Here is a 21,448-nt window from a genome sequence, read left to right as displayed (position 1 = left end):
ATTCGATATGTCAGATGTTCTCTCGTGTCAAACAATAAATACGGTGCAAACGTTGTTATCCGTCCCTTAGTTTAAAACGAAATCTAATGAAGTCACCATACACCCAGCTGTTTTATGGTATACCGCTTTTATTCAAAATGAATTTTGGTCTCGCCTTTCAGATGGGGCTTTGCAACTGGAAGACTGTTCTCCCGTGTTGGCTGGCCATGAATAGAGTTGAAAGCATACGTACGTGATCACATGTGCAAGTCAGCTGCACCTTCAGGTGAAACAAAAACGTTTGATCGATTTTCTCGCTCAAAAACAGGCTTCGATGTTCGGGGAAAATCTGAACTTCAAAATTTCAAGGTCAAATAACCTAGACTAAGCCTGAAATGGTTTAATTAGAGTAAAATAGTTTTTATATTAAATTCGAAGATCTACGTTTTATTTAGAGTTCACCAATCGAATGATGGCTAAACACCCCTGCTAAACACATGTGTATCATTGAATCAGTGACGTATAAACTGTGTGCTGCATATCGCTATTCGTCTTACGTCTTGTTTGTACATCCCAGTTGCGTGAAGCTCCGCCAATAACCATGATACTTATACGATCGGCGAGCTAATACACGCATTGATGGCGCTGGAATGAACATGATGAAATAGCCATTTTCTTTGTTTTACTTCATTTGTTTGGCTTGAAATGAAAAGGGGACAATGCGATCAGTGAAAACTGACATAGTATTATTTATGCAAGTCATGCATTATTGCTTTAAAAGTGACATACGAATAATTTTTCATTTTAAATAGGGGCTTGCCTACGAAGTAGACTATATTACCGAAACGAAAGGTGACTGACACCCCATCAGGATTGAACAGCACCAGCTTGTTATTTGAATGACTTCATCACAAAACTGTATCCACGGCTGTGCGTCGGCTACGCGGACGTGCTGCGAATTAATAATTAATAATGAGGTTCGTTGGCATTTTATAATAATTATTTTGATTGAATTCTATTCATTTTAATGCCGAATCCTGAAGGTGATCTGAATGGTAAACGTGATTGGTATTCACTGTTGTATTAATGACATCTCTACATTCATAGAAATCATATGATAGGTTTACTTAAAATTATGAGGCAACGGCTGCCTTAAGGGTATTGTTGGTCGAAGCAGCCAAAAAAAAATCGTTTTTCATTTATATAAATCAATATATTATTGAAAAATAACACTTTGATGTTTTGTAAAAGTTCATACTACAAATCGTATACCTTGAAAACTTGCTTGATTTTTGTTGTGGATGCGTTATGTACGTTTTACAAAAGTGTTGTTGTTTCAGCCCTCTTTACAACATAACCCAAGAACCACGGGACCTTCAAAAGTATATCTGTGATATTTGAATTCTTCTACACACTCGCTCTGAGTCAAGTTATGAAATCATCCACCACTAATTGCAACAAAATCCATTTCACATGCGTCCATCTCCCAAAAGCTCACACAAAAACATATCAAAACTCCCCGAAAATCCAGGTAGTGGAATAGTGCCTAATTTGCATAAATCCAAAATGGCCGCTTATGCAGGGGATGAAATGTTAGAGTTGGTCAAAACTTGTTAAAACAATTCCAATGTATTCCTCTCGTCATAAGGGTTCAGAAAAAGTATAGTTTGTCTCAGGGTATGATCAAGCACAATCAGTGCTGAAGTCGGGCATATTCAATTTTCATTTTTCAATTTTCAATTTTCAATTTTCAATTTTCAATTTTCAATTTTCAATTTTCAATTTTCAATTTTCAACTTTCAATTTTCATTTTTCATTTTTCATTTTTCATTTTTCATTTTTCATTTTTCATTTTTCATTTTTCATTTTTCATTTTTCATTTTTCATTTTTCATTTTTCATTTTTTCAATTTTCAATTTTCAATTTTCATTTTTCTACTAAATTTGCAAAGCTACATTTTGCAGAAAATCCCATTAAAATTGGACAAATGTTCCAAAGATATGAGCATGAGCAGTTGAAGGGGGTCTAAAACAATAAGAAAGAGAAGAAATTATTTCCTTTGTTTGACTATATCCCAAAATCAATATTTCCGACTGATTTTGCTTGATCACATTACATATATTTCTACCAGACATTCAACATCAAATATAACTGATTTTCTGATTTTCTGATTTTCCAAACAGCCAATTCGTTAGCTGATAAAAATGAATTGAAATAGATTGAAAAATGAGTTCTTGTTCAAAGAAAATCCTACATCAAATATTTAGAATATATGTCCCTTAAAAAGAGGTAAAGTAGTGTCAAACTTAGTTTATCATGTCCTTCATAATAATATGAATCAACTATCATTCAAAAACCTTGAGTAAATTTAACATAACCGATTTATAGAACCCGTGCGTCATCTTGATGCATAAAGATCTTCTTCATCGGTGAATCAGGAAGAGGAAAAATAGCATTATTTTGTAACTTGTTTTTATGCTGTTCTACTTTTCAATAGCTATAGGCTATAGACGGTATTTTAGAAAAGCGTAGGTAACTTGTTTAAAACCGCTGTACCGGAATTTGCTAAAAAATGGAATTTTTGTATGAATAAGTGTGCTAACAAGTGATAGGCCTGCGACCGAAAACGACCTAATAAGAGCAAAATTTGATATTTTCGTCGACGTTGAACAATGGATAATCAATTCTGTCTTTATAAATATCTATAGTCTGTGGACACTTAACCGTATGCAGCAACATACAATTGCATGCAATTTCATATTCTTTTGAACACTACTGTTTTTTTCCTTTGTGTCAATTTTTCATACGAAATATAATGCATAATAAGAATTTTATATTCACGTGCCCTTCACTTTATATCAAGTAGGTAAACGGGCTACGCATCCTGCATTATTTATTGTTTGCTACAAGAGGAAACTGAATGTAATTTCTTTCTTTGAAATTCACTTTATAGCTATTCCTATAGACGAATCCAATTTCACGCATTCCTACACCTCAATGGCAGCCATAGCCGGGTCCCCGTCGGCTCCATCTCACCTAAAATGTGAAATGATGCGGCCTTGGAGGATTTTAAACTACATTTTATCACCCGTGTTACACGTAGACAAAAGAATGATGACAGTTTACAACACAAAAGAATCTAACATCGATATATGAGCGGCTTTCATCCACCCATTTGGGCAGTCACAACACCAGTTTGGTGTTGCGGGGACCGAGTAATGGCCGACCAAATCCTGACCATAACTTGGCTCGTTGAATTCGTCTATACAATTTGAGCTATTTTCTCGATTTCGCAGGATCACTTCTTTGGCTATTTCATTTGTAAAGAGTGTCTATGCTCCTCCTGTGGAAGAGTTAGGTAAAGTCTTCCACAAAGGGGGTTTAGGTTTCAATTCGAATAGAACTTTGGGTAACTTCTATTTGAAATACTCACTCCAGTGTTATGGAAGATAGAGGTAAAACCATATATAGGGCGATATAATCAGGTAATTTTTCATCAGTACATACACCCCAACATGCATACTAGAAGGAATGTTTCCCGTTAGTTCTTGTTTTTTACTGTGTATGCTCATACGTGTTGGTAGATAATCAAGTAAAGTAGATTTAAACTGTCATTCAACACAACATATATTGAGATAGTTACCTCAATATTTCAATGTGTACAATATCCATCCTCATCAGGAGGGCTCCAATGATCGGACAGTCCGTAAGACATCGGACAGTCTGGTAGACAACTGGGACAGAGACTTAAAGAACATAAGTCCACTGCCCCCAGCAGGACACCATCTGCCGTGTCTGAACACAGTACTGATACTCATCACCAAATTGACTGGGATAATGTCAAGGTTTTGAATCGTGAAGACAGAGAATACCCCGCCTGGTGCGGAGGCGCTTCAAATCAGAAAACACACTCCAGCGCTCAACCAGGGCATGGCATCCTAGTATTACGTAACAAACCGGAAGATGTAGTGTAAGTCTAGACAATAGGCGCCATATTGCAGGAGGGTTAGAGTTCATAGAGGAAACGTTAAAGGTTAGTAGAAATAGGTCACCCAGGCACATCACTAATGTGTTTCACGAGTTGTAATACCGACAGGTAAAAACATTGATTTCTTAAAATTCTCCCGATTTTTAAAATTACTAAATAAGGTTAGTACTTCAAAACATTCTTTGGTGAATCTATGCAATATGACGGTAATTTTGAAACATCTATGAATCAATCTTAAACATCTTTATGATACACCTGTCAATTATTTTTTTTGCGCATGGTCAAAGCATGCTCTTACGCTATCCACAGACTATCCGGTGGAAACTTCAAAGCAACGATCATGCGTTAATATTTACAAAATGGCGAATGATGTAGTTTAAGTCGAACAATGGCGTGACGTAGTTTCCGGCATTGTTCCTATGCACTTTCACCCTCCTGGCTCAACCGTGATCAAGGACTTGAGCTCCCTTCATTATATAAAGCCCTAATCCGATCAATAGAAAGGACATCAAAGGTCGAGAGCAGGACATTCAACTCCATCAGTTCATCATTGGAGTCCTCCTGATGAGGATGTGTGTTGTACACATCGAAATATTGAGGTAACTATCTCAATATATATTGTGTTGAATGACAGTTTAAATCTACTTTACTTCTTGTTTTTTGTTTTAATTTTCATTGACTAACGATCGCCGATGAAAATCACCGTATACCTTGAAAGTTAAAACCAGCTGTTGGAAACTGCTTATCAACAAAAACAGCCTATGTATATAGTTAAATTCAAATTTGGTTAATGGCCTGAGCTTTCGATCCTAGCAGGATCTTTATCTCTGCCTTTGATAAAGATCCTGCTAGGATCGAAAAACTCAGACCATTAACCAAATTTGAATTTAAAGAAAACAAGTAAATAACGTGACTAGCCATCGCTTCTATAAATACCTGTATGGTTTAAGTTGCAATGACCGATTGCTGAAAGGGAAATACATACGATGATATTGGGTGTCAGACACCTTCCATTACAATAAGGTACGGTGTATTACGTGTTTGCCACCTTGGACATTAAAGGAAGTCTCCGGCAATCACAACATTATGCCTTATATCACAGAAAAATAATTTTCAAGCATGAATCGCGTGGTTTGATTTAAAACAAACTCATAGTGACCATAAAAACGAATAAAAACATCCGTCTCGCCGAAATTGTCGAGTGCAATGACGTCCCAGTAATACAATAAAGGCTGACGACAATAAGAACAAATAACCATTACGTCATTGCACTTAGACAATTTTGGCGCGGGAATTTTGAATATCGCGTGTTGAGAGGTGACTGTTTCTATTCGTTTTTCTGGTCAATATGATGATTTACTGTATTCTATTACACGCTCTATAGGCAACTGTGTTGTGTCAAATGGGACGATATTTTTGCTAAACGAATTAATCTGCCAGAAATAGTTTGTACATTTGTAAACATTATGTAGCCATAGGTTTGCAGTGGTATAAAAATCTAAACAACTTTTTTTGAGAAAAGTGGAAGGGTTTGCTATGGATCGCGAAATGCCCCTTTAAATTAAAACGATATACATTATTATTATTATATATACTGCGCCAATAAAGTATCCTTACACTTGGGAAAATAATCACAATTTCCAAACTGAACAATATTGGAGTAAATTAGTTTTTTTAATTGATGCACTATCTAATCCTGCACATTATGACACCTCATTGAATCCAATGTGACTTCAAGAAGTAAAGTTACAAGCATTTGATTTGACGAAGGTCCAGTTTCAAAAGTGACATACTGGCCTATTCAAAACTCACAGACCACAAATCTGGTTTGAGAGTGGTGAATGGCTAATTTATGCATTTGGCTTTTATTTAAAACAAAAGGAACAAAAGAAAACTGAAACAAAAGAACTGACAAATAAAATGAAAGTTATGAAAAGTACAGAGAAGTAAAACTGAAATAAAAACTGCTTTAAATAACGCTTCATTGAAGAAACTGTGTATTGCGCTTGTTAAATCATTTTGCGCCTTGTATAGGCCAGTTTGTCACTTTTAAAACTGGAGCTTAGTCTATTCAATTGCTTGTAACTTTACTTCTTGAGGTCTCATTGGATTCAATGTGGTGTCATAATGTGCAGGATAAGATAGTGCATCTATTAATAAAACAAAATTACCCCAATATTGTTCATTTTTGAAATGGTGATTATTTTTTTAAGTGTAAGGATACTTTATTGGCGCGGTATATTATACAGAAATGTAAGAATACTTTTAAGGGATCCAAAATGAGCGTTTATTGCGTTTCGACAGTATTTGTTGTGGGACATGAGAGCACCTCAGACCTATCGAATTGCATTCTGAATACGAAGCATGTCTTTCTGATATCAAATAATTTTCATTTTTTAAAATCACAATATAATACAAATTTTATGACAAATTATAAAATGTTTGATATATAACAGTCCTCGAAGTAAATTATATAAATCTAATGATATATTCTTAAAGTGTATGTAGCAGGGAGGAAAAGCCGACGGTCAATTGAAAATTTAGACCTTTGATATTGAAGATATGGATTTTTTTCCCAAAAGACCTAATTTTTTTTTTGGTGTTTTGGGAAAAAAATCCATATCTTCAATACGAAAGGTCAAAATTTTCAATTGATCGTCGGCTTTTCATCCCACCTACATACACTTTAAGTATAAATCATCAGATTTATAAAGTTTACTTCAAGTACTGTTAAATATCAAAAATATCAATTTTAATGATTTGCCATAAAATGTGTATTAAATTGCGAATTTCAAAAATCAAAATTATTTGATATCAGAATGACATTCTTCGTATTCAGAATGCAATTCGATATGTCTGATGTGCACTAATGTCCCACAATAAATACTGTCCAAACGTTCATACCCCTTCCCTTAAGGTACACCTGACTTTTATTTTTGTAAATAATTTATTCTTGTCACTTTAAATTGGGCTATCCCGGTTGAAATCCATACACCCATAAGATCCTTAATCTTCCACACAGGAAGTGTGAATTACAAGCCTGAAAGGGTGACTCAATTTAAAATCTATTCTCCCTGTGTAGGAGATTAAGGTCACGTCTTTATATTTCCTCTTTATCTTTATCTCATTGGTATCCCGTTGTTGGTATACCGACACTTCTAAAGCAATTATTTTATCATATAATGATATTACTTACTTTGAGGTGGTACTACACCCCTTGATAAATTTGTCACTATTTTTACATTTTTCAAAATAAATAATAACACACTGGTAACAAAAGTTATGTATATTATAGGGGCAAGGAATCCAGTTACTACACTGGAATTTCAGTTCGGATAAGAAATAGGTACCGGTAGAATGTACCTCATTTCTTAACATATTATCATGAACCACTTGTCTTGAATCCCTGAAATTAGATTCCTTGTCCCTATAATATACATAACTTTTGTTACCAGTGTGTAGTTATTTTTGAGAAAATGCAAAATTAGTCCCAAAATTTATCAGGGGGTGTAGTACCACCTTAAATCTACTTTTGTTACATTATATTACCTAAATGCTAAAATGAAGATGTCATTGTTCGTATAAATTAAAGCAGTACATAAAGGTATCTAAAATAGAACCAATTACTGTGTTCCTCTAGTGTTACCGATGGTGTTTTTGCAGTGTAATTGTTTTAATGAAAAACTACATTCCGGGACTAGATTGCACCTCGATAGTATTAGAACCTAGAAGTCTTTGTAAATACGACTTGTTCCTATCTACAAAACCCGGAACACGTAGGCACTTTTTGAGTCATTGGTTGCTATCAAGGCAAATAAATAAATGTAGATATTTATATAGCGCTTTATGCCGTAAACAGCATCAAAGCGCTTTACATTTATTCCGCCGTCATTAGAATATGTCGGAACCACGTTTGCAGCCTACAATTGGCGCAGGGTTCATCAGTACAACGACTGTGACAACCCCTAACAGCTTCCCATTGCACCTGGGTGAAGTGAGGCAAGCGAGGCAAAGAGCCTTGCCCAATGGCGCAATACGGTGGTGGGACGGGGACTCGAACCCATGCACATCAAGCAAGCTCTCAGAGTCCAATGCCGTAACCACTGAGCCACCGTAAAGGCATGCCAGAGCAATGGGCTGTTTCAATTAAAATCCACACTACCCCTGTGGAAGATTTAGCTAAAGACTGCCACAGAGGGCGTATGAGTTTCAAATAGAATATAAAGTTGGGTAACTTCTATTTAAAATACTCACACCAGTTGTGGAAGATATAGGTAAAACCATAAAACAGGAGGAGTATGTGTTTCAAAATGATTTACCCTGACCAATTACATTTGAAAAACATACTCCCCCTGTGGAAGATATTTCCAAAAACTTCCACAGGGGTAGTGTGGATTCCCGAAGTGCTCACCTCTTTTTCCGTGGAGTTCGGGCCAGACTCCCCTGAAAGAGACACAAATAACCTTTTCTATGGACTCAACACGATGGCACCACCACCGGGGTTTGAACCCACAACCTTCCGATAATGAATATGAGACCGTACCGCTAGACCCACTAATCCACTGTGCCCACTACAACAAAGCACAAAAGAATTTCACACGCAGAAAAATTATTTAATCAATAGATTGCCTCTTTTCTTTCCATATTCAGTGTTGTGTCCTTGGGTAAATGCATTCCTTATATTTCAGATTTGCATTTTCGCCGAAAGAAGTCTTACTCTTAGAAACTCATATAGCATCTCTTCAATAGTATACATGGTATATGACCAAATTAGGTGTCATTTTAAAGCGAATTTACTATCCTTTAAGTTTTGACATTTCCGGGTTTTGTAAGAACGGCTCACAAATAGGAATGTAATGATAGGTGTTTTATTTCGGAAACAGCACAAGGTTAATAGATTGTTTCCGTTGGTTGGCGGTTTATAAACATTGCCCATTTTCAAGGATTCAGTTGAGTCAGTGTACATCATCTGCGTAGTAAGATAGTAGCCGGTGTATTGCCAGTAGTTCTCTGCCAGTAAAATTTCACCTTATATCATAACAATTCAGCGTATTAAAACACTAAAATTATTTGGTGTAAAATGAGACTACTTATGTTGCATATAGTACAAAATCTGATATATAGGGCCAATAGGACCCGAAAAAATTCTGATCAATAAATATGCTACAGTTTGATCAGCTCGTACTCGGCGGGCCTTATAACATGACGGATTAATATCAATATATTTTCTTGTGAGAATTGTCTTCTGACAACTCGTCAGAAGTATCACGAATTATTAATTAAGTCATATAATTTTTCTATTTTAAACACCCAATATAGAACATACAAGTAAACTGTATCACTCTTAATGTGGATCTATTTTTCGGCGTAGTGGTAAAAATCTAACATTTCCCGCCGATTACGAGCTGATCAAAGTATAGTCCATCGGCAATAATCCCATAATCAGCGATTATTACCGATGGAAGGTGGCCACGGAAAGTGTTTGTTCTGTACTCTGGAATAGCTTTGAGTAGAGCGTATGCTCCAATAATATCAAATATTGATCACCATCATAATTAGCATGCCCTATACACAAACCAGATAGACTCCAAATGTCAATCAAAAGTCAAGTTTTTATTATCAAATATTCTTTACCGATTTCAACCAAATGTGACCTCCGCATTACCCTCATATCAATGATTCCACACACCAAGTTACAGCCCAATCGGACAAAGTTTAAAATTTGACCTTTGACCTTCAACCCCCGATTTCGACCGAACATAGCTTAGAACATTCCTCGCAATTTGGCGAGATTCGGAACAAAATTAACGGAGCCTTTTACACACCACACTTACATATTACATAACATATACATACAAAACATTAGCCAAATTATAGTAAGGTGGTACTGCTTAGTTCAAGTTACAACAAGACTCCACTCGATTGTCCTTCATGTTAGTTTGTTAGGTACCAAAATATTTGTCAGTGAGATGATGAAGATGAAGATGAAGATTAAGATTAATACGGAGATGGAGATGAAGTGAAGATGAAGATTAAACCAAAGTGATGATTACTAAGATGACGCTTACATTATACATTACATTACATTATACAGACAATCATTGAGCCCTTTATGGAGCTCTTTACAAAACAATATTATACAGGTACATATACAACTATACAATTACATAAAATAAGCAACCTGAATTTCAGGTATTCACCGTAGAAGGGATGGTGTAACAGGATTAACTATCATAGCAATAGGGTTAAAACAATTTTGGAATATATCGCACTGCACAACACAAGCAGGTGCACTCATCACCTATGTAAGTATGCAATCATAGATTGAATACAATACCGCTCTTTTCAAAGATACTTATCTTACAGGTGCGAGTGATCAGAATGATATGGTTCAATGCATAGGTACCGCGTGAACGTACCAGTGCAGTGCGATATATCCAATAATTGTACTTCTTAGAATGTTGAAAATTGATTCCTTAATTAATTCTTTTGTCTACCTGTGTTTTCGCGGAAGATGTAAACCTATTGCTGTGGCAGTTAATCCTGTTACATCATCAATTCTAAGGCGAATATGTTGTTTTTGATGACGATGCTAATATCGGATTCTATTTTCAAAGTCAGTTCCAATCTTTGGCGTGCATGAAATTCAAGTTAGCAACGTAGTTGCTCGAGGTCCAATGAAAACCCTTGCAACTGGAGTATATATACATCTATTATATTATTCTCTTATGGGGAGTATGGTGGAGGAGGTGGGCTCTGACTTCGTGACATCGTTGAAACAAAACCAGTTTCGCCAGTTTTCGACAACGATCCTCTGGACAACGATCCGCGGGAAGATCCACGTCTTTCGAAACTTCCCTCCGATTTGAAGCGGTGCATGAAACCAACCAGCTCAGGAATATCTCGCCATTGACCACGAAGAATATACGGGAAGACTTCTTTGAAATGAGGATGTTTTAGTCCGTAAATAATAGGATTGATGGAGGAATTAAACATGACTAGAAGTCCTGACCAATGTCGTGCAATAGACAATGGTGGTACAGCTACTGCCAGGGCGTAAGGGGTAAAACACACGACGAATGCAACCACAACATACAGAAGATTCTTCGTAATTTGAACCGTTTGTGGATCTGGCTTCGGAGGTTTGGTTGGATCAGTATCGAGCTGAGCTCGAAAGCTGCTCTTACGTCGTGTAGCAGTGATGCTTTTCTGATGATCGCGCACAAAAAGAAAGATCTTCGTGTAGCAGAAGATTAGCGTTACGAGCGGGATTGGGAAAATCAGAGCCGTGCTAAGCATGGTGTAAAACTTATTGCCAGGGTTACTTTCGTCCGAAGCGCAAGTTTTAAGATCAAACGAGTAACCAAGTTTGCCTATTCCCAAAGAAGGGGGAACACATACAACGAGTGTACAGTACAACCAGGCTGCTCCTACCATGATCCCAACATTCCGGTTAGAATAAATCTTTTGATAGAGATGCATGGGATATAGAACTTTATGGTAACGATTAACTGCGATCAAAGCTAAATCTATAATAGTGAAAGCAACACATATCAAAGAGACTGCGGAAGAGATTACGCATATCCAGTCCGCTATAGGCCAGCCATTCAAAGACCAGAGTCCGACAACATCCCAAATTTGGAACATACAGGAGAGCAAGTCCGCCACAGCTAAATTGACAACGTATACATTGGTGGTTGTTCGAAGCTTCCTAGATAGGAACACAGCGACTATAACGAGGGTGTTCCCACAGAATCCAAAAATACAAATGACGGTAAGAATGATGCCGATGATTATTCGTTGCGGAATGTCAATCTCGTCTCTGATTGGTATGAAGGTTGGCATCATACTTGCGTTTATGGTCGTCATATCTGACGGTGAAGATGATGTTTCCATCGCCTGGGTTGGAATTACGTTCGACATTATCACTAAATGAGACGACCAATCTGCTACTCCGTGTTAGCCAGTGGTAAATATTCTGTGAAAGGAAAGAAAGCAGTTTCACATTAAACTTCCGCGGGTTGGTAACCTATTATTGAGAGGTCACGTTGGGTCAAATGTGATTTTCGCAATTTTGCGATTTCCAGTCCCTTTGTAATTTATCAAACTTCGTGAAAATGAAAGTGATACCGAATATTACTATAGGTTGCCACGAGACAAGACATTTCTTGACAGAATGATGTAATAAACATACCTCCGAAATTTTAGCCCTAACAAGCTCTATTTTAACTGGGTAATGCTATTGGCAGGGGGGGGGGGCTCCATTGCAAACATTCTTGATAGTTTACCATTTTGGTGACTAGCAGGAAAAAATGTTCTTCTCAAATTATAAATCTATGTCGCTCTAGTGAACTGCGCCGGGACTCATTTTGCCAGTGGTGCAGTCCGTCATTTATATGGTCGTCACTGAGTGCCTATTTATTTTTGTCTGCGCTCTGCTGAAACGTTGTAATTTCAAGAGATTTAATGAGAATAATGTGAAAATCGACATACACACAAATTGTCTTTCAATCGTTGATAAGTAGTCGACGGTATTGGTCAAGAGCGTTTTCGTCGATCGAGAGGGCTTTCGGATAAGCTCAATGTTTCGTATGGAGACAGCCACAGTGTCGGATTACTTTCTGCCTAAGGGTATGGATTAATTCAAGCCAGAACTATTAGAAATGTATTAGTTTCAATGGTGTACATTATATCACTGTTGGTCAGGAGTAAAGACAATAATCACCTTGCTGTTGGACGTTATAGACGAGGGCTTAGGTAGACTTAAATATGTGCCAGTGTTCTTGTTCACATTAATGAAATCATCAATGTAATGGTCAATAAACAAGGATGAGGAGGTGCGGTGTCAAATGTTATACTTCTACACGTGCGCCAGTTGAATTATATTAAAGATAGAGAAAGAGAAGGGGAGGGAGGGGGAAGGGGGAGGAGAGGGCGAGAGAGACAAAGAGACGAAGAGAGATGTGAAATAAAGATTGGAATAAAACAGAAAAGGAATCGGTTCATAGCTCACCTGGTATGAATAAAGTGTGGATTATGGGTGGTTGAAGTACGGTCTTAATAACCCTATAAATCACAACCTCTCAAATGGCCTTCTCAAAACACAAAATGAAATATTATGGAATTTAACAAAAATTTAGGCCTACACAGAGTCTGAAGTTTGTGTTACTATGCATCTAAATAAGGTATATTGTAGCATAAACATCAGACTCATTTTTTAAACGCCAAGCCATACTGGATCAGTGAAGATTTCAACATTGAGGAGATGACAAACGAAATTTTGTTGATGCCCCTGAAAGTCAGAAAATTTGGCAAAAATGTTTCCGGTTTATATTGAAGTGGCTGAGCCCCTCCCCCCTTAGCCCCTCTTGGTTAAATACCACTAATTATTTATTACACATGTTTCAATGGGAAAATGCCTAATTTCGGGTGGAATTTTCTCATATTCAGAACTCACACAGTTCAATGCCACTAATATCAGGTGAAACTATATGATTTAGATGCCAAATGATCAAAAATTCAACATAGGTTGACCTGAGACTTTTCTTGTTTTAACGCACTGAACCGTAAACACCTTAAAATGACAGTGCGCCCTCGAAGCTGAAAGTTACAATATGATAGGGCGAATATTTGCTAAAAACCGAAGCCGTGCGTATGAATTTTGGTACTATTACAACAAAATGTCATATAATGAGAGAAAATGTACCATTTGAAGCATCAAACTCTAAAAAGTACTTTTTGGCTATATAACTTGATCAATTTCAGCGATTTTAATGCAGTCTTTTCGAACAAATAGTTCCTCATCGTATTTCAATGTATCGCCCAGGCCTATTAGTGGTATTTAACCTCTTGGTTCCTAATCCTATAAAAATGACGTGGACAATCTCAAATTACCCAGATGGAGCGGTGGCGATTTTGTGATGGTTGGCTGACATAAGGTTTGTGCCGTGTCCCCCGCCCGCGACCTCCTCTGCACACACCACTGACACACCAAACATGATTAAATATATTAAAATATCAAGAATAAAAAATAATTTGAGCTTCACTTACCGTTACCGATGGTTGTTTTTAAAGACTTAACTAGGCCAGTAGCTCATACTAGCTGTCAGGGTTAATAATGTGAATAATGTTGTTTTAGCATCCACAACAAAACTTACGTGTCGTAGGAACAGCGTTATCCAGGCACTAGATAAGCATTGTTTCACTGTCCTTTATATATAGACCTATAACTTAATTGTCTAAGTACCTACCGACTAAAATAGCAGCTGAACTGTGATGCTCTTCTTACTGTTGGTATGTTAAATTACTTTATGTCCTTTTTACGCCACAACTGAATTCAAAGAATGATAAAAAACATAGCGTTGTCATCATGACAATGAAAAACAATACATGAAAAAGGTATACATTAAAAAGAAATGGGTTTTTTTTTGTTTTGTTTTTTGTTTGTTTTTTGTTTCATCACACGCCTTTCCGTTAAGGAAATTATATACAGGGTGTCTCCGAAAGAACTGTTACGTTAGAAAATGTCATGCAGAGTATTTAACGACATAAAGAAACAGAAATAATGTAGTGTATATTAATGCGTGATAAAGCAGCTAAGAACGAAGGAATCAATTTTCTACATTCTAAGAAGTATATAATTATGAACGCTGTCTTATATTGCATGAATTATTAATCTTACTAAAAAATTACAATGCGGTATAGTTCTTTCAGAGACACCCTGTAATATAAATTGTTATTGAATTGGGCATTAAATAGCTGATGTATCCGCAATTTAAAGCATAATTATATTAAATGACTTAAAAATGAAAGAAAACGTCAGATTGCAATTGAATTGGGCATTAAAATATTTGATGCATCCGCAATTTAAAGCAAAATAATTATATGAAATGACTTAAAAATGAAAGAGAAACGTCAGATTGTCATTGAATTGGGCACTAAAATAGCTGATATATCCGCAATTTAAAGCATAATTATATTAAATGACTTCAAAATGAAAGAAAACGTCAGATTGCAATTGAATTGGGCATTAAAATATTTGATGCATCCGCAATTTAAAGCAAAATAATTATATGAAATGACTTAAAAATGAAAGAGAAACGTCAGATTGTCATTGAATTGGGCACTAAAATAGCTGATCTGCAATTTAAAGCATATTAAATAACTTAAAATGAAAGAAAAACGTCAGATTGCTATTAAATTGGGCATTAAAATAGCTAATGTATCCGCAATTTAAAAGCATTCCCAGCAAACAAAAAACCTTTTCGACATTATTCGCAGAAGGCTAGAAAAATTGCCAGAAAATGTTTAAATGTCGGGTTATATAGAGCTTCTGCAAATATTCTAACGTAATGTTATTTAAGTGTTGATAAAATATCTTGCAAAAATGGTTTTTTTGAACATTTTTTAAAATGTTGCGGCAGTGTGTTTTCATACAAAACGTTCTAAAAACGTTTTCATGACCTTTATATAACCCGACATTTTAATGTTATTACGACGTTTTTACCAAAACCAAAACACAACATATAACCTGTTAGCAACGTTTTCGACATCATTTGCAAAAGGTTAGAAAAGGTTGCTGGAAAAGATTTAAATGTTGGGTTATGTAAAGGGTATATAAAGGGTATAAAACGTTTTCATAACATTAAAAAAACCATTATTCTAACATATTAAATACATGACAAAATATTTGGCAAAAAGGTTTGCAAAAATATTTTACAATAACATTTTGAAAAATGTTTTTGCGTTTGCTGGGTTGGTGCATATATATTTGCTTGTATATTTTCCAACACTTTTATAGACAATTTTGTTATCATGGATTTTTTTCTCGTGTATGAAATAGATTAATAAATGCGCATCACTTGTTGCACGAGAAATTGTACAAAATAATACACTTTTACTCTAATGCACTACTCCTAACTCTTGCATTATTTTGTACAATCTCATTCCCAACAAGTGATACGCGTTTATTAACCTATGAACATGATGAACATTCACAGATGAACTTCCAATTTGGGGTAGGTAGAATGGGTAATAAAACTGAACCGAACTGAACTGAACTATGGAGGTCATTAATCTACGCCATTGGATACGAGGAAATGAAGTGAATGGCGATTGCCATGCCACTTAGTACAAAATAACAGTGTTGCCAAAACTTTTCAGCATCAAGGCGCGGCGCATTGACTCGCCAGGCCGCGGTAAAGGATTCTCAAGTAGCCCAATTTTTTAAGCTTCCAAAAAAGCGCCCAATACCGGATATTTGGGCGGATTTACCCGCAATTAGAACACAAAACACCCAATTGGGCGGAAAAACACTTGACTTTAAAACTTCCGGTACTTACTGGGAAGTTACTGACCGATCAATAAATGGTCACAAAACCCATTGTAATTTCAATTTGGAGCTTCAAAGACTCAAAACCTTTATAAATCGGCTAAATTGAAAGGAAAATACATCAAATTACTGCCGCGGCCTGAGACTGGCAAAAGTAGCCCAATTTTAGACAAGTAGCGGCATGCTTTTTTGAGTAGCGGCAAGTGATCGCCAAGTAGCCCAATTGTGCGCCTAAGGCGCGGCGTTGGCATCACTGCAAAATAACAACAGGACAAATGTGACTCCTCGCCACAGCTGAGCCCGGATGTCGCCAGTGCCCCTATTGAGATATGCTCCATCGAACTTAACAATAAACAATAGGAAAGAAAGGATTTATTGACTGTTTTATTGATTTTTCACTACTTAAATGTCAAGTACTATAGACATGATATACACAGTGATGCCAACGCCGCGCCTTAGGCGCACAATTGGGCTACTTGGCGATCACTTGCCGCTACTCAAAAAAGCATGCCGCTACTTGTCTAAAATTGGGCTACTTTTGCCAGTCTCAGGCCGCGGCACTAATTTGATGTATTTTCCTTTCAATTTAGCCGATTTATAAAGGTGTTGAGTCTTTGAAGCTCCAAATTGAAATTACAATGGGTTTTGTGACCATTTATTGATCGGTTAGTAACTTCCCAGTAAGTACCGGAAGTTTCAAAGTCAAGTGCTTTTCCGCCCAATTGGGTGTTTTGCGTTCTAAATTCGGGTAAATCCGCCCAAATATCCGGTTTTGGGCGCTTTTTTGGAAGCTAGAAAAATTGGGCTACTTGAGAATCCTTTACCGCGGCCTGGCGAGTCAATGCGCCGCGCCTTAGCGCTGAAAAGTTTTGGCAACACTGGATATACATCATTTTAAAGCTAATTTCAAGCAGAATATTTTGGTTGAATATCTCAAAAATGATGATTGGCGACATCCGGGCTCAGTTGTGGCGAGGAGTCACAAATGTTCAAATGTCAAATACTTGATCGATATTAAAAGGTAGACTCAACTTATAAAAAGAAAGAGGAAAACGTTTGGGCATTTTTTCCAGTCAGTTTCGGTTTTGTTTGTTTTTTCAAGGTCCCGATAAGGAAAGAAGTGAAAAATCGAAGATGGATTTCCGTGTATGGCTGCTTAATGGGGGGCTCTTATTTTTTCTGCAGATGTGTTAAGGGCTGGGGTATGAACGTTTGGACAGTATTTATTTTGGGACATCAGAGCATCAGACATATCGAATTGCATTCTGAATACGAAGAATGTCATTCTGATATCAAATAATTTTGATTTTTGAAATTCGCAATTTAATACACATTTTATGGCAAATCATTAAAAATTGATATTTTCATATTTAACAGTACTTGAAGTAAACTTTATAAATCTGATGATTTATACTTAAAGTGTATGTAGGTGGGATGAAAAGCCGACGACCAATTGAAAATTTGACCTTTCGTATTGAAGATATGGATTTTTTCCCAAAACACCAAAAAAAATTAGGTCTTTTTGGGAAAAAAATCCATATCTTCAATATGAAAGGTCAAAATTTCAATTGACCGTCGGCTTTTCCTCCCTGCTACATACACTTTAAGAATATATCATTAGATTTATATAATTTACTTCGAGGACTGATACATATCAACAATTTGAAAATATCAAATTTTTATAATTTGTCATAAAATTTGTATTATATTGTGATTTTCAAAAATGAAAATTATTTGATATCAGAAAGACATGCTTCGTATTCAGAATGCAATTCGATAGGTCTGAGGTGCTCTCATGTCCCACAAAAATACTGTCGAAACGCAATAAACGCTCATTTTAGATCCCTTAATGTAACTTTAAAAAACAAAATTACATCTGATGACGTCACTTGGCTCAACTGAGATGATAAGAATTTATCTCGCGTGATTCAATCCATACAGCTTGCTTAATTTTTTCGTGATGTGCACTTTCATTTTTCTCTCTGCTTTTTGATGACACTCTTTGGAAAATATGCGGTAAACTGGAGTCAAATCAAACGGAATACAATCTTTAAAGTGAATTTTAAATAAACATTTAATCCACATGTCGTTTTGGTTTATTTACTCAAAACAATCTACATATGTGCCATTTTGATCTGGCACGCCCCAATCCACCCCAACCCCCACACCGCATACACGCCCACACCCCAACACCCCAACCGCACGTACAGACCCCCCCTCCCCAGGCTACGCCCCAGTCCCCCCAAAAGAAAATTACGTAAATTTCCATTTTTGCGCAAAATTTGCCCATTTTGTCCCCCTGAAATTCACTTTGCCCCCCCCATTCCCCCTAATATAACCTTAACCCTAAACCACACCCTAACCCTAACCTATAACCTAAGCCATAATCCTAACCCTAAACTTCACCCTAACCCAAACCTATAACATAACCCTAATCCTATAGCCCTAAACCTAACCCACACCTACATAATAATGACTCTATTCCTAACGCTGACCCTAACCCTATTCCTAACACTAACCCTAATGTTAACCCTAAACCTAACCTTATTCCAAACCCTAATCCTAACCTCCTAACTTAAAATGTCCTAAACCCTAACGTTAACCCTTTTCAAACTAAATTGCCCTGTCCTCGATATATGCAACTGTCACAGTATGTTGAGAAGGATTATTCCCAAGCATGGCAACCTCAGCAAATCAAGATTTCAAAATCATATAAAATCTTTTTGAATAAATATGATTATGCGAGTTGAGAATTAATAACAAGCCTAGAGTAGTTTGCGTAAGATTCATATACTATCTCTATAAAGCATTGTCTGAATCTTTTATCTATAGAGCTTATCAATCAATCTATTTCACCTATAGACAACTCATCACGTCTCACTTTAGGCCTAAAGGTACACTTTTGAATGTTACAGAATTTATCTTATGTAAAGTTTGCTTTTTGAACAAAAATTTAATGTGGTTTTACTGCAGTTTAACCCTGAACTACTGAGCCATATTTTGTAACACGGACTACGAAAACGTCCTATATCTTTATATTTGGTACTGGTGTATAGCTATGGGTCTTCTCTATCCAGTGATACCAAAATAAGTACAAACATTCCCCACATAATGTCACTATGACGTCATAATGTGAGGGAATCCATGTAAATTTGGGAAATTATTGCTATGTACTAAAGTATACGATTAGCGTATGCCGTTTGGGCGTAAATGCGTGAGTTTTTTTATGATGGATAAAAAATCTAAGGGGAGGTTGGTACAACCCCTTCGTAGTTAATACATTGCCTGTAAACTGCCTTCTTCATGTGCGTATGCTAACAAAACGGGCGTACGTTTGAATTCGGCACAAGAAATAGAAAAGCTTATCAATATCATGCCCATAAAGTATAAAAGAATATAAGAGTATAGGAAAAAACAATGGGGTTTTGACGATAACAGAGCTGAAGAAAGCTAACCGACACCAACATGTTAATTTCATTCGAATCTTTAGGTAAATAATTTATATAAGTAGCCCATATGGATATAGAACTATATAGAAGAAGGAGCCCCTATAGACTCTAACTTGATATATCTTAGCATACAATAGACCTCCTTGATCATAAGACTATCATCGTAACTGTTTTCATAAAAAGGTGTTTTTTCACATTATTAGGAATCATGTTCTTTGAATTAAGATGAAAGTTAAGCTTATGCAATATTCATGTTGACATAAAATATAGCTCAATTGACTTTTACTTCGTAAACATGGTAAATGAAACACACTATCCACCTAATAAGTTACCAGTCTTCCTCATAACGTTTAGGTTTCAGGAAATTAAGATAACAGTTGATCATATCCATCACAGTTCAGAAATGACAGCGCAGCTAAGTTTTATAATACATGTCACAGCCTCACAACATTTACGCTATCTATCATAGTTTGTAATATTATCAAATAAAGTAGCTTAGAAAAGTATCAGTACTTACCTAGTGTTTAGATGTCAAAACTTTCAAACTCAAACTTCTAAGATGGAAAAGTGTTTGATGTTGATTAAGACAGCATCCAAATATTTAGTTTGACGAGTGGTTTGACAAGTCATGTCACAAAGTGACCAGATTATGCGAACAATAACAATAGAGATTGGCACATTTCCCACAATCCTTTTCTCTCATTTCTCATCTTCCTTGATGAAGATCAGCTAAAGTGGATAAATCTCTTAATCATAAGTAGGCAAGTCTGTTTCGACTCTGTCAAACGCTTTTTATAAGTCATTCCTTTATAACAATTAGATTTGCTATTTGATGTATTCCGTAACAATAGAGAGTATGTAATACGACGTCACTCATGACAGAGACATGCTCTTGAATAAAATTCTGGACTCCGTAAGGTACCACGGGGCAATTCGCATGATAATGCAATAAAACAGGTGATAGGTATATGAATGGTTGTGGAATCGGACTAGAGACTTGACCCTCTGTCACTTTAGAAATGCCCCCTCGCCAACATGTCTGCCATTTCAATTGTTATACCGTTCCGGTTGGTTTATTGCATACACGCGATAAATGAATTTCTAATACCAAACAAAGAAAACAAAGCGAAAAATAATAAACAAATAATAGGTAAAAATAGCCGAAATCCCTTTACTTTTGGTATACTGATAACGCACACTTGGTTATAATCTGTTCCTGTAAGCTTGAGACCATGCAAGACCAACTCTTTATTGGTCACATGACCTAATCTAAATAAAATAGTGTATTGTGGGATATGTTTCCATACAGCTAAAGTATTAAAGCAGGTACCATGCACCAGATTTAGCTAAACGGATATGTACTTCCTACCTTGTTAGGTATATTAGTGGTCCTAGCTTCCTACCACAAATTATCTTAATGGTTTTAGGTTAACATATGCTACTATTAATACAATACATCATAAAAGTATCAAGTTTCATTTAATCCAAACATTAATAAACATTAATAATGATAATGAAAACGACTTCAGTATACAGATGTTTATTTTGTGTACTATTTCAATACTACTGTGAATTTTGAAAATAAAACTTTCCAGATAGTTACTCGTAAGCGTTACATCAGGTTGCTTATCGTTTATGCCTAATTACATGTATTTGTCATCTAATTGTCAGACTAGGCTAGCTCTACTGAGAGTACTGATT

The 21,448-nt window shown here is 36.2% G+C and overlaps 1 protein-coding gene across 2 annotated transcripts; it reads right to left on the bottom strand.

The window, feature by feature from the left end:
- Window positions 1-9,559: 9,559 nt before the first annotated feature.
- On the bottom strand, window positions 9,560-20,380 carry LOC140135992 (melatonin receptor type 1A-like). 2 transcript variants are annotated; one of them, XM_072157697.1, is made up of 3 exons: window positions 20,265-20,380; window positions 14,218-14,297; window positions 9,560-11,945 (listed from the first exon to the last, which is right to left on the bottom strand). In XM_072157697.1, exon 3 carries the CDS (start codon window positions 11,888-11,890, stop codon window positions 10,694-10,696), a length of 1,197 nt encoding a protein of 398 aa, XP_072013798.1. In that variant the 5' UTR covers window positions 11,891-11,945; window positions 14,218-14,297; window positions 20,265-20,380; the 3' UTR covers window positions 9,560-10,693. The 2 variants fall into 2 exon arrangements, with proteins under 2 accessions (XP_072013798.1, XP_072013799.1); XM_072157698.1 differs by lacking the exons at window positions 14,218-14,297; window positions 20,265-20,380 and adding an exon at window positions 14,018-14,120.
- Between the last annotated feature and the right edge of the window lie 1,068 nt (window positions 20,381-21,448).

The sequence above is a fragment of the Amphiura filiformis genome, chromosome 16 (assembly GCF_039555335.1).
Source record: "Amphiura filiformis chromosome 16, Afil_fr2py, whole genome shotgun sequence".
NCBI classification, from domain to species: Eukaryota; Metazoa; Echinodermata; class Ophiuroidea; order Amphilepidida; family Amphiuridae; genus Amphiura; species Amphiura filiformis.
Note: the sequence above shows the minus strand (reverse complement) of the source record. Positions and strands in the feature narration are given on the sequence as shown.

Coding starts and splice junctions, on each gene's coding strand:
- LOC140135992 (XM_072157697.1), bottom strand. CDS start 11,890: ATGTCGAACGTAATTCCAACCCAGGCGATGGAAACATCATCTTCACCG.